Source organism: Cryptomeria japonica, chromosome 4 (assembly GCF_030272615.1).
Source record: "Cryptomeria japonica chromosome 4, Sugi_1.0, whole genome shotgun sequence".
Lineage (NCBI taxonomy): Eukaryota > Viridiplantae > Streptophyta > Pinopsida > Cupressales > Cupressaceae > Cryptomeria > Cryptomeria japonica.
Window position 1 is genome coordinate 329,735,528 of NC_081408.1, and position 18,235 is coordinate 329,753,762.

General features: G+C 38.7%; 1 protein-coding gene across 1 annotated transcript in view; it reads right to left on the bottom strand.

Moving 5' to 3' along the window:
• LOC131063572 (uncharacterized) overlaps positions 1–18,235 on the bottom strand; it is a 176,336-nt gene that overhangs the window by 86,134 nt on the left and 71,967 nt on the right. Inside the window, exon 8 of the mRNA XM_057997424.2 lies at positions 14,868–15,020. Coding sequence (XP_057853407.2) covers positions 14,868–15,020 — 153 coding nt within the window. The remainder of the gene's footprint in view (positions 1–14,867; positions 15,021–18,235) is intronic.

Here is an 18,235-nt window from a genome sequence, read left to right on the forward strand (position 1 = left end):
ACACCAAATCCTAATGATATAGAGGAGATTAATCAAGAAGCATAATGCCTCAATACACTTTAGGATCTCCCCCTTCTAATTCAAAGATTAGTTTTACAAATCTATTCCATTTTGTGTCACACTAAAAGGTGCAAATTAAAAAGATAACACAATTTTGACCAGCACCAACACATCTCAAACAAGATACAATGCATCCTCAAAATCCTTTGAAGATTCATGTCAGCCTTGACATTCTAGCTTTCAAAAGCAAGATTGACACCACATTATTGAACTATTGGATTTGATAGTTTAACTTGTACTTCTCCATTGAAAAATTCATCGAACTCCAAAAAAATTGTTTATAGCACTAAAAATGTCCATCTTAGTACATCACTACTAGCAAGCAATCAATTCATAAAGTGTAACAAAGTGAGCCAATCTCAACTTGAATTGCCTTTGTCAGCACTCTACAAGATGAATATTACCCCTCAAACACTATGAGTAACAAAACTCCAATAATTGTACCAATGTTAGGAGAAAATAATCGATAATGAGTTCCATGACTACTCTACGTGCCTACATGAGGACATACTAGAGTACTTTGAAGTCCTCAAACACATTAGAAATTTCTCACCTCTCGTTTGCATTAACATGGAGTTGCTTATGTCAAACACTTTGGGCCAAGCATTTTTTTGTGTCTTCATTTCAAGCCAAAGCAAAAATACTTCTCTCCACACAAGAGCAAACCCATATAGGAGAACTTCCAATCTTACGCATCAAGCCAAAATACAACAATGCAAAGGCTGCAACAAAACTTTTGACTGCATTCATCAAACCATACATGTCCCAAAATGTCTACACCAAAGAAGGACAAAGGGAACCCATCACAAGGTGAACAATGGTGCAATTATCACCACTCCAACTCTCAATTATCAAGGACAAATGGAACCCATCACTTTTGTCTTCGAAATGGTTACACAACTTCTCCCCTAATTCATCCCAATTGTGAATGGAGCTAGACGGCAACCCTCTATACCACTGCAAAGTTTTCCCTTTCAAAGATGTGGCTAAGAGTCTGACAGCAACATCATCTTGAGTGACATTATGGACGGAGCAGATGTTCGCAATGTCTTGAATATGCTCAATGGGGGTAGTAGATGTTTCACCAGTGAAATATGGTATACTCTTTAACGCAGCCACTGATATATCATTCCATTGGATCAAAATAAGAGGACTCCCCCCATTGAAGGTAACAAAAAATTGATTTTTGGCCATGTGAAACAATGGTCTATTGATATGAGTGGTGGGAGCCCTAGACAGTAATGATCTTGTAAATGGACGGGTAGAACGAGACATAGGTGATGGGGTGTTTACAACCTTAACCCCCCTGACTGGTGACAATGAAGGTCTAGCTCTCTACCTTCTAGAATCTGAAGATGGGAGTTCTATAAAGTGGAAAAAACCTCTAGAAGACGCCCTCGTATAAAATCTGGGCATGAAATCCGGAGTTGCAACAAGTCATGAACAAGAGTGGACTTGTCAACAGAGACTTCAGAACCTCAGGGTTCTAAGGTTCCGAAGTTGATAACTTAGGAACTTCAGAACCTCGGGGTTTCGGGATTCTAGAGTTAGGAACTTGGGAACCTGGGGGTTCCGGAGTTAGGAACAAGTCATGAACAAGAGACTAGACTTGTGAGAAGAGTCGCCAAGTGCTTGAAGATGACTGCCTCTAAAGGCTTAGACACTAAGAACATGTACATTGAAAGTTTGTCCCATCGGGCGTGCCAAACATTGTTATCACAAAAGATTGCACCCTTGTTGATCTATCAACTCAACAACCTCGCTAAACATAGAAACAACCCCGAAGTGTGGGACCTTGCGCAAGGGGGAAGGTTGGCTTCCTTCTCAATCCAAGTGCAAGTGTTGAACCAACTCAACACTTCAAATCTTACTTCTAAACCTATCCTAACAGCTTGCAAAGGAAAAGGGAAGAGAGAAATGCTTAAAATGAAAGGAGGTGATGCACCAAGATAAGATTGTTTCTATCCCTACCTGAAATGACACAAAGAATCAACTGAAATACCCTGCAGATTGTCATGTCCCCTTTCTAGAGTGGACATCGGAGACGGAGGAGTTGGCCTATAATTGGAGTCTCGTAGGCTAGCAGAGGTTGATTGGGACTCATTCAGTGCATATAGTGATTGGATTTTGGCTTTACAGGCAGTTTGGAGCCAGTTTGGAGCAGTTCCTAGATTTTAGGGGGTATCCCTAAATTTTAGGAGGTCGTGACAGTTGCCAGTCGTGAGGTTATTCATGACCTTTTAGATGGTTTCAGTTTCAAAGAGATTGGGCTTGTTTCCTAAATTTTAGGAACATCCCTAGATTTTAGGGATGAGACTACCAGTGAATCCTTGATTTCCGACTTCAGTCACAGACAGGTGACAGGATGATTTTAGGGTTTGTAATGTCAGTTGGACATTTTGTGGCTATTTGGGTTATATTTTTTATATTTCCTAAGTTAGCGTTTAATAATTAAATAAGGCTAAGTTGTTAGCCATTTTGGAGTAATAAGGGGATTTTTGGTCTCATCTGGATGCGCATCCTATTGTGTGATAGCTCGTTGGAAAGATCTTGAAATTCTTTAAATCTTTCTCTTTGGTCTCAGGGCAATTCAGTGAGCGGATTTCTGTCTATGGGGAAAAAGGTCATTTTCTAGTAACATGACCACTTTAAAATAAGAAATTATAACATTTCCACTAGACCACGCCACTTGGAGACAATTAGGGTTCGATTTGCAATTGAGAGGGGTTATAAGGGGATAGGAGCTTCATTCTATGATTATTTTTTACACATTTTACATCTTGGATTTGAGATTTGGCTCTGGAAGAGCTTTTCAGCATCTGGGACGCCAACCCCAATGCCTTGCCTGTTTGGGACGTAGCCCCCAATACAGTGGTTTGGATTTGTTTGCAGCTATTAGCATCTTGGAGATTGTACGGCATTCTTTCTGGAGGTTCAGCAATTCTGACAGAGTTCAGCGTGGGGTTTGGGGTTTCTAACCAGTTGGGTGTACTTGGCAACCATACGGCTGTACCTGGCAGCCACTTTCCTTCCCACGTGCAGCACTTGGAGGGCTGGAATCTTGCCACAACTTCATTCCTAGTTATGTTACTCTTTCAGCATCCAGGTTGGAATTATTCCTGATTGTAATCTTCCTGAAATTATTGGAAATCTTCATCTGGTCAAATATTTGATTTTATATTCAGAAATCTGCCTTGAATCGAATTTGTTTTGGCTGTATATGAACTTCATTTTCAGTACTTTGTTCATGTACTTGTACTTCATTATTTACTTGTTGAAAAATCATCAAAATACAAAAAGAATTCAACCCTTCTGCAACTTCTGTCTATTTCTGAAAGAAAATATTAATAAGCAGGAAAAATCAATTTAAATAAATAAAAATTACAGCAGATTGGTAAAAGAGATCCATCAGGGATCTTTCAGTGGTATCAGAGCTTTGATCTTGCCAGCCTGTTGGGTGAAGATCAAGAGTTCTAATTCAGATTTGAGTTTAGTTTGGTTGAAAATCAAATTGGACATCATGACAGGGTTGTTTAGAAATAAACAAGCAGGAAAAGAATTTGAACAAACACCTTCAAGGAGTTCCAGACAGTCTAAGGGTACAACTCCTTCAACAAGTACAAGGAGAAGGTCTCCTGCCAAGACATTCAATGATATAATTATGAACAACTATGATAAGTATTGCTCTCTTCCTAAAAAGATACGTGACCACCTTTCCTTCACACAATTCATGGGTGTACCAGTTGAAGATGACTTGATGTTTTCAAGTCCACGTCATCAACCAAGAACAAAACAAGAGTCAATTGAGAGCAAGGGAAGCAAAGGAAGAGGAGCAGATATGATGTTTACCAGTGAGATTGGTAGGAAACTATTTGAAGATTTTGAGAGACATGTAGATCCAATTGGTGCCTCTTTGGTTGGTTACAACGCTGTCCCATCATTTTTGGTGGAAGATGTGAAGGAAGAGTTTGTAACTTCAAGCAATACACAAGACATTCATGAGAGGTTTGATGAGTTTTCAGATTGCCCAAAGACTGATTTTGAATCAGCAATTGATGAAGAACATGAGGTTGAAATGGACAGCATAAGTTTGGATTCATTTGTCACACTACTTCCTCTTCTCAATTGGGAAGACCATGAGGAAAGTCGAAATTTAATGGTGTGTAGTGAATCCAAAGATTTGTCACCACAGTATGATCATAATTCTGAAGTCCATAACAGCAGTGACATAACTTATCTCCCTCAAGATATGACAGCCTTTGGTCATGAAGAGAATAGAGATTTGCATTCTACATTTGCGGGTGCTTATGGTACAAGCATGGGTTATGCTGATGCAAATAATACAACTCACCATAAGTCTGATTTTGTGTACTTTGGGGCAGCTGATATAAAACATTGCCAAAAGTTGAACGAAGATTGGTTACATAGAGCTGCCCAAGCAAAAACGCTTGCTGCCCAAGCAAGACACCACCTCCAAAGAGTCAAAGAGCGTCACAATCGGTTAGATGATGCAAGGATACAAAGAGAATCATCCATTAGATCTTTATTTCTTCCAAGGGAAGAAAAGGACAGCGAAGATATATTGAATGGAAATAGAAATCAGTTTGATTTTCTGAGTTTGATCAGCAATTTTCCTTCATCTAATGAGTCAAATTTGAAACCTTGCATTGAGAACATTCAAGTTGGGAAGACTAGGTGTGAAGTTTATGAGTTGTTAGGTGGCATTCATAGTGGACCAGCCACTGAAGGTTTATCCATGTTGCAGAACAAAAACATCTACTATTCATTTGTGGACTTGTCACTTCTTTCATATGATAGGGCAGCGATGTACTTATTAATTGGTGACTCAGTTTTCTTAGATGTGATAGTGGGCTATGAAGATCAGCGTGTAAGAGACTATATTTGGTGCATGGCTAAACAATATATTTATTTGGCATCCTCCAATGAAGACATACTAACTTGTGGAGAAATTGGGCAAGTTGCAGCCGCTGATCAAAGGTTTTGGAGAGGTTTCCATCACACTTTGCTTGTTGGAAATTGTCTTATTGATGGGTCCATTTCAACATTGAAGATTGGTGGTATTTATGGTTTCACAGTGGCTATAGAGAGACACGGTATCGACGATGCCTCTTACTATCATTGTCTCTTCATGACAGATGGATGTGGATTTAGTTTTATTTGGGATCCAGGTGTTGATTCATTTGATACAGCATCTTATAGGGATTATAGTATGTTGCTCCAGATATTAAGATTATATGGCACTTATATCAGAGGAGAGCAGCAGGAGCAGTTTATGTCCTACAAGTGGTTTGTGTGGGATCATGGTATAGACATGTGTAGTACCTTTCTTTCGTGGATCCTACATGGGTTGCTTCACTTCAAATGTATAGATGTAGTCGTGGGTGTACAGTGGTTGTTGACACTTGGACGGTATGTTCGGAATATCATGAGGATGGAGCTGGAGTTTACCCACTATCCATCTCAGTTTATCGAGCAGAGTGGGATGACAATTGATCCACAGGTTGATTGTCATCAGATAGCTGACGTGGATGAGTTATGTGATGTTACTCCTAGTGAGTACTTTGAGCCAGTTGATGTGGCAGTTTCACCTGATTCTCTAGACAGGGTGATTGTTTCATTGTTGGTTGGTGATTACATATTTTTAGATGCCAGCCTGGACAGTGATGATTTTAGTCAGTATTATATATTGTCTAGTGAGTTGGCATTAGATCTTCCAGCACATCAACAACAGTGTGTGGCAGTTGTGTGTCACTTGTGTCGGATGGGGTCAAATCACAGAGGGTCTTCCATGGATTGGCATTCATTGGATATTATGACGGATGTTATGCATGTTGGTGATCATAGACACACTAGTGGTCTTGGCATTTATGGATATTTGATCTATGGAGATGATATAGTTTTCCATTGCTCACTTGAGGTATTCAACGGGAGCTATGCTTCGCTTTGGGACCCAGGCAGTGTTGATTTGACAGCACAGGTGCTTCAGCGTTTTGAGGAGCCATTCCAGACCGGGTTATTGCATGTTGTTTATATCAGAGATGAGCAGCAGTTACATGCAATGAATTGTTTACGTCTTATTTGGGATGGTGGAGGATTGGTGTTTCAATTGCTTGTGGGCAAGCAACTCCGAGAGGGGAGGCTTGTCATGTCCCCTTTCTAGAGTGGACATCGGAGACGGAGGAGTTGGCCTATAATTGGAGTCTCGTAGGCTAGCAGAGGTTGATTGGGACTCATTCAGTGCATATAGTGATTGGATTTTGGCTTTACAGGCAGTTTGGAGCCAGTTTGGAGCAGTTCCTAGATTTTAGGGGGTATCCCTAAATTTTAGGAGGTCGTGACAGTTGCCAGTCGTGAGGTTATTCATGACCTTTTAGATGGTTTCAGTTTCAAAGAGATTGGGCTTGTTTCCTAAATTTTAGGAACATCCCTAGATTTTAGGGATGAGACTACCAGTGAATCCTTGATTTCCGACTTCAGTCACAGACAGGTGACAGGATGATTTTAGGGTTTGTAATGTCAGTTGGACATTTTGTGGCTATTTGGGTTATATTTTTTATATTTCCTAAGTTAGCGTTTAATAATTAAATAAGGCTAAGTTGTTAGCCATTTTGGAGTAATAAGGGGATTTTTGGTCTCATCTGGATGCGCATCCTATTGTGTGATAGCTCGTTGGAAAGATCTTGAAATTCTTTAAATCTTTCTCTTTGGTCTCAGGGCAATTCAGTGAGCGGATTTCTGTCTATGGGGAAAAAGGTCATTTTCTAGTAACATGACCACTTTAAAATAAGAAATTATAACATTTCCACTAGACCACGCCACTTGGAGACAATTAGGGTTCGATTTGCAATTGAGAGGGGTTATAAGGGGATAGGAGCTTCATTCTATGATTATTTTTTACACATTTTACATCTTGGATTTGAGATTTGGCTCTGGAAGAGCTTTTCAGCATCTGGGACGCCAACCCCAATGCCTTGCCTGTTTGGGACGTAGCCCCCAATACAGTGGTTTGGATTTGTTTGCAGCTATTAGCATCTTGGAGATTGTACGGCATTCTTTCTGGAGGTTCAGCAATTCTGACAGAGTTCAGCGTGGGGTTTGGGGTTTCTAACCAGTTGGGTGTACTTGGCAACCATACGGCTGTACCTGGCAGCCACTTTCCTTCCCACGTGCAGCACTTGGAGGGCTGGAATCTTGCCACAACTTCATTCCTAGTTATGTTACTCTTTCAGCATCCAGGTTGGAATTATTCCTGATTGTAATCTTCCTGAAATTATTGGAAATCTTCATCTGGTCAAATATTTGATTTTATATTCAGAAATCTGCCTTGAATCGAATTTGTTTTGGCTGTATATGAACTTCATTTTCAGTACTTTGTTCATGTACTTGTACTTCATTATTTACTTGTTGAAAAATCATCAAAATACAAAAAGAATTCAACCCTTCTGCAACTTCTGTCTATTTCTGAAAGAAAATATTAATAAGCAGGAAAAATCAATTTAAATAAATAAAAATTACAGCAGATTGGTAAAAGAGATCCATCAGGGATCTTTCACAGATGCACAAACTTCAGTTGTATAAGTGACCCCAATGCATGTATGGAGGCTAGAATTTGCTAAATGTCAAGAGGGGAGAAGGTTTCCCACATGTCACACTCAGAAATAAATTAACACAAAATATATGAGAGAAGAGCCACAAAACATACACCTATGATGAAGGTAAGGAAACATACACAACATACATAAGTTGAAGGAAGGCAAGAATGGTGATTTCAATTCATTATAGGGCCAATGGCCAAACTTACAGTTGCAAAAATGCAAGATAAATACAAGAGAAGTGAAAGAGCATAGAATAGCTCAAGCCCGCAGGGAGAGAACCCTTTACAATGAAGCTTAACAGCCTTTATATAGAAAATTGGTTACAAGAGTGATCATGACCCTTGTGTGTGCAGGGAAATGTCAGTCTGGGAGTGTAGGGAAGTGCATGCACTTGACTTCTGTACATGCAAGCAACCTAGCCATACCCTGAAAATGCAACCCTGAGAAGGGTGGATTGACTGACCTTCCAAAGTCAGAGCATGCAGACATGACATAAGTTACCACAATAAGGGAAGAGAGAAATGCTTAAAATGAAAGGAGGTGATGCGCCAAGATAAGATTGTTTCTCTCCCTACTCGAAATGACACAAAGAATCAATCGAAATACCCAAGAGATGCACAAACTTCAGTCTGACCCCCATGCATGTATGGAGGTTAGAATTTGCTAAATGTCAAAGTGGAGAAGATTTCCCACAAGTCACACTCAGAAATAAATTAACACAGCATATATGAGAGAAGAGCCACAAAATATACACCTATGATGAAGGTAAGGAAACAAGCACAGCATGCATAAGTTGAAGGAAGGCAAGAATGATAATTTCAATTCATTCAAAGGCCAATGGCCAAACTTATAGTTGCAGAAATGCAAGATAAATACAAGTCTTTGAGAGAAGTGAAAGAGCATAGAATAGCTCAAGCCAGCATGGAGAGAACCCTTTACAATGAGGCATAACAACCTTATATAGAAAATTGGTTGCAAAAGTTGTTGGAGCATTAAAAGCCTTGAGTGTTGATCACACCATCTCGAAGTGTTGTAAGGCGGAAGGAAGTTGGACTTGGGAAGACTTAGCAAAGGAACTTCGGAACCTCGGGTTTTCGGAGTTCCGGGGAAGAGAAAGGAGACTTAGCAAAGGAACTTCGGGACCTCGGGGTTCCGGAGTTCCGGGGAAGAGAAAGGAGACTTACCAAAGGAACTTTGGAAGCTCAGGGTTTCAGAGATCTGGGGAAGAGAAAGGAGACTTAGCAAAGGAACTTCGAGACCTCGGGGTTCCGAAGTTTCGGGGAAGAGAAAGGAGACTTAGCAAAGGAACTTCAGGACCTCGGGGTTCTGGAGTTCCGAGGAAGAGAAAGGAGACTTGGCAAAGGAACTTCGGGACCTCGAGGTTCCAAAGTTCTGGGGAAGAGAAAGGAGACTTGGCAAAGGAACTTCGGGACCTCGGGGTTCCGGAGTTCTGGGTAAGAGAAAGGAGACTTAGCAAAGGAACTTCGAAACCTCGGGGTTCCGAAGTTCTGGGGTTGAGGACTAAGGAACTTCCTCCAGACAAAACAACAATTCACACTTCATAATTCCATTGCTTTTCTCCTTGATCAACTGGGGCAGCGCTAGTCCATGGATCGTATCTCTGATTGGTTCTCACTGATGGACCAAGGGTCTCATAAAATGTCAATAGTTCACCTTCTACACATTCACAACAATGCACATCTATGCACTTAGGATGACAACTTGCTATACATTCAACATGCCTACAACAAAGCACTACACAACTCTACAAGGCATAGTTCTTTCCAAACATGTATTGGGTTCCAACCAATTATGTCATTTTACATCTCCTAACATGCAACACTAACATCCAACAAATGCACTCCAAAATATGAAGTGGATAAAGAGCAACAATTCATCAAATGCATCCAAGACCTTCATCAATAGATTCAAACAATTCTTTGACAATAACAATAGAATCACAAAGTGCAGCTAGAAAGAATGTTTTCTTTTGGACCTACCACAATACTTAGGTTTACATATCGTCCTCAATATAAAGCTACTTGTTGTCATTTTATGACACCCTTGGTCCATCAGTGAGAACCGATCAGAGATATGTTCCATGGACCAGCGCTGCCCGGTTGATCAAGGAGAAAAGCAGTGAAATCATGGTTTGAAGTGTTGCCTTGTTGGAAGTCCTTGGCCTTCTCTTTCTCTTCTCCGGAACTCCGGAACCCTGAGGTTCCGAGTTTCTTTGCCTTAGCCTCTTTCTTTCCTACTCTGGGACTCCGAAACTCCAAGTTTCTGAAGTTCCCTTCCTTCCCTTAGCTTTTCTTTTGTTCTCCTCCCCCGGAACTCTGGAACGCCCAGGTTCCGAAGTTCCTAGTTCCTCAACTCCGGAACCTCCAGGTTCCAAAGTTCCTAGTTCCTCCCCCGGAACTCCGGAACCCCCAGGTTCCCAAGTTCCTAGTTCCTCAACCCCCGAAACTCCGAAACCCCCAGGTTCCCAAGTTCCCCGTTCCCCAACTACGGTGACTCCGGTCCCCGAAGTTCCCCAACTACGATGACTCCGGTCCCCGAAGTTCCCCAACTACGGTGACTCCGGTCCCCAAAGTTCACCAACTACGGTGACTCTGGTCTCCGAAGTTCCCCAACTACAGTGACTCCGGTCCCCGAAGTCTTCCAAAACTGCTTCTGGCTTGCAACACTTCTGGATGGCATGATCGACACGCAAGGCTTTAAATGCTCTGACAGTTTTGGTGACTTATGCACTTTTTTTTGTGGAGCCACAAGGGTGCATTTAATGTTTTTGGCAGGATTTCCATCAAGGGAGGTACGGGGCCATGCTTGGTGACTTATGTCATGCCTGACTTTGGAAGGTTATTCAATCCACCTTCTCAAGATTGCCCTTTGTGGGTATGGCTAGGTTGCTTGCATGTACAAATCAAGTGCATGCACTTCCCTGCACTTCCAGACTGACATGCAGGGGTCATGATCACCCTTGTGACCATTTTCTATATAATGGCTTTTAAGCCTCATTGTAAAGGGTTCTCTCCCTGCTGCCTTGAGCTTTCTTATGCTCTTCTCTTCTCTTGAAGACTTGTAATCTTTTGCATTTCTGCAACTGTAAGATTGGCTTTTGGTCTTATGATTAATTGAAAATCATCATTCTTGCCTCTTTTCAACTTATGTATGCTGTGTATGCGTTCTTACCTCCATCATAGGTGTATGTCTCGTGGTTTCTTCTCTTCATATATGTTGTGTTAACTGGTTTTCTGAGTGTGACTTGTGGGAATCCTTCTCCCATCTTGGTATTCAGTGAATTCTAACCTTCATATATGCATTGGGGTCACTCATACAACTGAAAAGTTGTGCATCTTCAGGGTGTTTCAGTTAATTACTTGTGTCATTTCGGTAGGAAGAGGAACAATCTCTTCTTGGTGCATCACCTCTTTTTATTTCAAGCAATTCTCTCTCCCCTTTACCTCTGCAAGTTGTTAGGGTAGGCTTAGGAGTTAGTTTTAAAGTGTTGAGTTGGTTCAGCACCTGCACCTTGGATTGAGAAGGAAGCCGGCCTTCTCCGGAGATTCAACCCCCTTGCGCAAGGTCCCACACTTCGGGGTTGTTTCCATGTTTCACAAGGTTGCTAAGTTGATAGCTCAGCAAGGGTGCGAGCTTTTGTGATAACACTACTCAAGCCATATTTTCCTCCACTTCTAGAACCAGCACAATCTCAACATCACACAAACCTAGATCTTAACCATTTCAATTCATATATAATGGATGGTAGCATTAACACCACAATGACTCATGCTTGCTCAAGTGCTCATTGACTATCCTACACAGTCAAAAACAAGAAAAAGACTAAACAAGCCAAGTGGTACAACCTAACTCCAAGCTCAATTTTCTCAATTTAGGACCAATGCAAAGGAGACCATAACTTTGCAATAAGGGGTGAATGGTCCAACAAGCTCACACATAACCGCAATCTCAAGCATTGACACAGCCTTTTCTCTAGTTAGTATCAATGCATACACACACTTCACTCAACAGCAACCACATAGTCGAAGCACAATGTTGTATATTATTGTTCCACCTAACACAACTCCACACATTACTACTCCGCACATAATTCTCATGCATTCATTCACAACATTACTTGAATGCATATTACAAACTTGCACGTGACCACGCATGCCACCATTTGAAAAAACAATACATGTCCAACACATGTTCATGACAATCAATTGGTACCATACAAGTTTGACACCTAGCACCAATTTGTACTATGCTACAACCAGCACCATACAAATTTGACATTTGGAACACTCCTATCCACATGTAAAGAGCAACATAGGCATGCAACGCTTATCAACGTGTGTTGAAGATCTAGCAAGAAGCCTATTGTATAAATGCCTACACCATACCCTCATGTATAGGTAGAGAAGAACCTAGCCAACAACTTGTACAAATAGGCCATAGTGTAATGTACATTTCTCTCCAATGCAATACATTTACATTGCAAAGTCTGACACTTTTTTCAAATGTGCATTTGCTTTATGACATACTCTTTCATTTGAATCCTTCTAACTGGCATGTGTCCCTCTATACACCTGGGAATCAGATCATTGGAGATATACTCACATGAATTGTTCAACTTCAACACCTTAGTCTTTCTACCCATCTGATTTTCCAAAAGAACTTTTAATTCTTGAAATATTCTAACTTCATACTTGGTCCTCATGAAATAAATCCAAGTTTTGCTTGAAAATTCATCACTGACATAAACATAGTAAATATTTCCCTACACATGTATAATTAGTGTCATATTGCAATTAGCTGTCTCATGAGCCTGCCACTTTTTATAATTTTAAATTCCTAGAGATTCATCTGAACGTGGATCTAACATGTGGTTAGATCCAAAAGCCTTGAGATGCCAATCACTATGTTCTTACACTTTGGATGGGATTTAGACTTCCAAGTCTTTTGCATGCCTCTTGGAGCATATCAAATGCATGCTAAGACTGTCTTGTGCTAATTATTTAACAAATAGAATTTAAATATTTAGTGAATGATACCAAAACTGGTGAATAAGCTTCTATCTTCTCTGAGATATATATGAAAATAATGAACAAGATTTATCCCCTATACTAATAACTTGTCATTTCATTCATAGTTTGGTGTAAGACCCCTGCTGGTTCTAACTCTTCTATTGATGCAAATGCTGTCTTGTTTTTGTATTTTCAAAGGTTTTGAAGAATTCTAAGCAAAAAATAACAAGTGCGCCAAGCAAGAAATGCACATAAAACTGAATTGACAAGAAGTATAGAGCAACTGCAACTATATTAAGTATCACGTAATTGCTACAATTGAAATTAATACATAAAACATACCCGAAGGTCCTCAAATTATTTAAATAAGAAAATTCTAGAACTTGTCAGCCAAAACTATGAAACTGACCAAACAAGGTGCACAAGTCCAAAATGCAATTTCTCCAAGCCAAGAAAGAGATGGAATAACCTCTATGTGCTAGGCATTGGGAATGGTGCAACTAGAATGCAAGAAGGTGGGTGTTTCAGCCTTCTAGAACAAAACATCCCTATTCTGGACCCCATGTGCCAAGCTAGAAAATGTACGGCCAGCAAGAGAGATGGTATGGCTGGCTTATTGGATTGAAAATGCTGCAAATTGGGGCATCTAAACCTGAATGCCCCTTCCCTTATTCAAAAATCTGCAAATAACTGAAGGAAATAACTTTTGATGAAGCACAATAAGACTCCTAGATGAAGCCCTCTCAGTTGCAATAATTCAGCTGATCTTTCATAGCCTCAAAATCATAGATCCATGAAGAATTTTCGATCTTCAATAGAAAACCCTCTAAAACCCTTGTCTCAGAAAATCCATAGAGAAAAACCAAGCAATTTCAAATAATCAATAATAATAGAGTATGAATTGTTTTTTTCCCTTATAACCCCAAATGGCACGAATTCCAAGAAAGTATGCCCAATTGCCTTTTAAAATACATTAAATGTATTTTAATTACTTTACATAATTCTAAAATGAATTTGGGCGAACTTTTCATTTAAGTGATTTTTAAAGTCACTTTAAAATATTTAAGTGGCTTTTTAATTTAAATAAAGTCACTTTATGACTTTATAATATCCATAAAAGTTAATTAAATAACTTAACCACTAAAATATTAATATCTCCCTCAATATTCAGTTTTTTGACGAGCCGTCTGAAGCTGGGGTCAACACTGTATAACCCCCATGTGTCCAGGTGCCCTGACTATAAATAGCACTACTGTCAGATTGACTTACTATAAATAGTAAGTTCCTCTACTGAGCCCATACACTGACTGCAAAGGCCTGGAAGTGGAACAGCCCCTGAGACTCTCTATACAAACATGTTAGCCTACAAGAGTCCAAATAATAGGCTAACCCATCAGCAACTGATGCTGACTAGAGTGGGGACATTACATTTGAACACTTGAAACATTGAAAATTGACTCCCAACTTATTATAAAAGCCTAAATGTGATAATGACATCTAAATTAAAAAATTAATAAATTGATATTTCAATTTTTCATAATAAAAGATTATCAAAAATTTATGTTGATAAAATGTCATAGATAATCTTCTCCATTTTAATAGAATTTTCCTACCTTCTTTATTACTGCAATCTGTGCAGATCGTTGACTCGAAGTTGCCTAATTTTTTGAGTAACCAAACTGCTAGATTCTCAGAAAAGTTTGATTTATATGGCCGAATGGATATATTTTATTTGTTTAACTTTATTTAATTATTATTGAGTTACATGTATGTAAAAATGTTACCCATAAATCTTCCCCATGTACCACCTGCACCCAAAGGTCCAATGTAATGTGGTGTGTAAAATGTGCCTCTCAGCACAAAACCTAATTCCATCTGATATGATCAGGCATTGTCCATTGCCACAAGTACACCAAACCATGTAGAAGAATCAACTGTGCATTTATGACCATCAACTCTACATGGCCATGCATTAAACTAAATTACCTTGTACCGTAGCTACATGGTGACTCAATGGAGTTATGTGCAACTTGCAAGCTATCAAACAGTAGAAAACATTTCATCCAAAGCTATATCTGGGCTTTTCAAAACAACAATAACAGATGAAATGCAAAAAAAAAAAAAAAACCTACTTCTGCTCTGTAACTATGGTAAACATTACCTGTGACAGCTGTTGTTGAGACTTTTTCGCTGCAGCTTTAAAAGCTTTTGCATGTGATGTAAGTGTTTTCTCCTGCTTGCTTGCTTGTTTTTTCTTTGTTTCAAACCATCGACGTGCATTTGCATGTGCTGATAGTGCTAAATCAATTTCAACCTACAGAAAAAACAAATGAATGAAATATGCATATCAACTAAAACTAGTAGAATACATCAACTCTAAAACAATTCCAACTTTTAAATACAGATGTCATATAAGGGATACCTAAATTAAACATCCAAAAACATGCTCGCAAAAAGTCACATGATCCCCAAAGTTTTAGCCAGAAAAATAAACAAGGCATATAGTCGGTAACTAATAAGTGAATCAAACAAAAATATTTGAATTCATTTAACTACAAAAAATTAATCAAAAACATAAAAATTACAGAATTAAAAATCTCAAAACATTATAGCCATAAATATTTGAATTATAAGCTGCAATATAGAATAAAAGGTCCAATCCATGTCCAAAACAAGATTAATCATTGTGCATTCATCAAGAGTTGAAAAATCATAGTCCAAATCAAGATGGTCTCCACTGTTTAACAATGACTGGAAGGTGATTCTTCATCTATCTCTCAATGCATTTACAGCTGCAATGAGCCCTACAACACTTTCCTGTTACATTAGTTTCATTGACAACCAAAAGATATACTAAGCATAAACCATGTTATTCAGTTCCCACAGTCATCCTTCTAATAGTATAACTTTGGAATGCATTCCAATTGTGGTTACATGTGGATATTGTGCAAATTTGGCTGAGCAGTTAATGGTGACTTTACAAATATTTAGTGCATATGCATGATAGTTAGGATAGTATACACCTAAAAAAAATAATTATAATACTAGTAGTAGTATCAGCAGCAGCGGGGTATGCCATTTGAACACAAAAGCCTGTTTTTTAAACAGGTACACCAGAACAGTGGTAAAACCTGTCAATAGCATTTAAAACTGTAATAAGATGCAAACAGAAGCAAAATACAAGTTACCAACAAATCACAGAAAGAACCACAGATTACATGGCAGTTTATTTGCTAAAAGAGTGGAAAAACAGGTTTTGGCATTATTTTTCACACCTCTGTGCAATTTTACTGTAGTAAGGATTGGGAATGCAAGTGTTTGTAATATATATTGTAGATTCTGTTTTAATTTCAAACTTTATATTGTAATTTAAAACATAGGTTTTTAAAAATAGTGAATAAGAATTTATAACTGTATCACATAGGTCCTTCAAATTTAAAAATAGATTGTTTTGATAAATTGTTTTTAAAAAGTCTAACTACTATTTAAGTAACAAAGGGGTCGGACCTCAATCAGTAGTCTGAAAAATGTCTTAATAGTGCCAACATGACTTTTTAAACATAAAATCCAGTACTTAGTGTAATCAGTCAATTAATCAGAGTTTCCTAACACTTCCCCTCCTCTAGCTAGATATGCATATCAGCATATCAAATACTGGATATGGATATCACATGCCCAAATATGACTCAAATACCATATAGAGGCATTTCCATATGTTAGTGTTTTCTTTTCAGGGCAACTCAAACCAGAATAGCATGTAAAGTAAAACCATTCTTCAATTTATAAGGGAAAGCAGCCTGAGATCTAACTAAACCAGAAACCTAAAGCTATAAACAAAATTTACTAATATACACATTGTATTAAAATTTTATCAGGGGTTTTGCACAAATATAAATATCCAATTGACTATGCTTTTGCCCCAAAATGCAAGTGTTGGACTGTCAGTAGTCATGAAATGTAGTAAGATCTTCATTTTTCAGGTAAATAAGCAATTGAAGCATGAAAAACCACAGCATTCTACAAGTTAAAGCAAGGCCAATATGTTATGTCCCAAAATCAGATTTTTCAATGATAATAACAAATTTGAGTATAAAAAATAAACTTCACCAAACTACATTAAACAACACCAATAAAACTAGCTAGTCAATGCCTAAACTTGCACACATTGAACCAAAAACACATGCAACTTATATTGATATTTTTTACAGTATAACGGCTGATGTAACAGTTCACATAACTATTTGCCACCTCAAATTGGTGCTACATCACTTGATTGTTCATTCCAAAGGCTTAGCACATTTTCACAAGTCTCCCACCTTGATTGGAGCTTCTGACTAGCTATGACATTGGAAAACTGTGAATTTTCCAGTTTTCCATGGCCTTTGGGGACACGGGGACAAAGGGCCTAAGTTTGGGGACAGCAGCGGGGGGGGAGTTCTGATATACATATAGTACTTGAAAAACTAGTTATGAAAAGATGTATAAGAATTATATTTCAAATGAAACTTTGACAAATTAGTAAAATAGCAAAATAGCAAATGCTAAATACTAGGATTTCTTGAATACTAAATAAAATTTGACAAATGAAATTGTCAAATTGAAGATTTCTATTATATGGAAAATATGATTTATGATCATGATTCATCATTGGCTTATTATTTGTTTAGAATTATAGTTCAATGGGAATTTAGGGGCAACAGCAAAACGAGGTTGAGGGTAGCACCCTTTGCAAGGGTCTGGGTAAGAGAGAGAGATGTAGAGATAGGTCTAGATCTTGGGGGAAAGAGAAGAGAGTGAGATAGAGAGAGGTAGAGAGGGGGGTTAGAGAAAGAGTGATAGGTAGATCGATAGGCCTAGAGTTGAAGGGAGACAAAGAGAGTGAGATAGAGAGAGCGAAAGAATACTTATAGGAGGTTGCTGATTACTGAAATTTGACTGTCTGAAAAATTTTAAATCTTCTAAAACCTAGAATCTGCATTATAACTCCTAGAGATCTAAAACCACTCTCAAACATCCTGCCAATATATACATGAAATATAACTTAAAGTATAAGAAAATACTTAAATGTTATATTTCATGTATATATCTGATGAAGAGAATGAGACTGGCTTGAAGACAAGGATGCCATTTTCACAAATTTTCCACCATTTTCACTTAGGGTTCGAATTTCTAAGTTAGGGCTATGGGAAACTCCTAGGCATCCTTGAGACAGCCAGGAGACTCCTAGTAGTCCTCGAGAGGTCTAGACAACTCCGGACATCCCAGTGGAATGGTGGGACGACGGGGGATGCCACGTCCCCTCGTCAAGATTTGGGTCACCCCCACCACATTTGTCATAACTCTAGATTGCATTGCCACTTTGAAACTATAAATTCACTTAATCTTGATGCATTTTCTCTTCCGAGCAATTTCTTCATGATCTAGTGATTGAAAAAGTATGCCACATTGTCCTTTTACTTAGACTTCAATTCTTGGAGGGGCTGACTCATTCTTTTCACCTTTGAAGCAAAATTCTTGCTAGTTGGACCC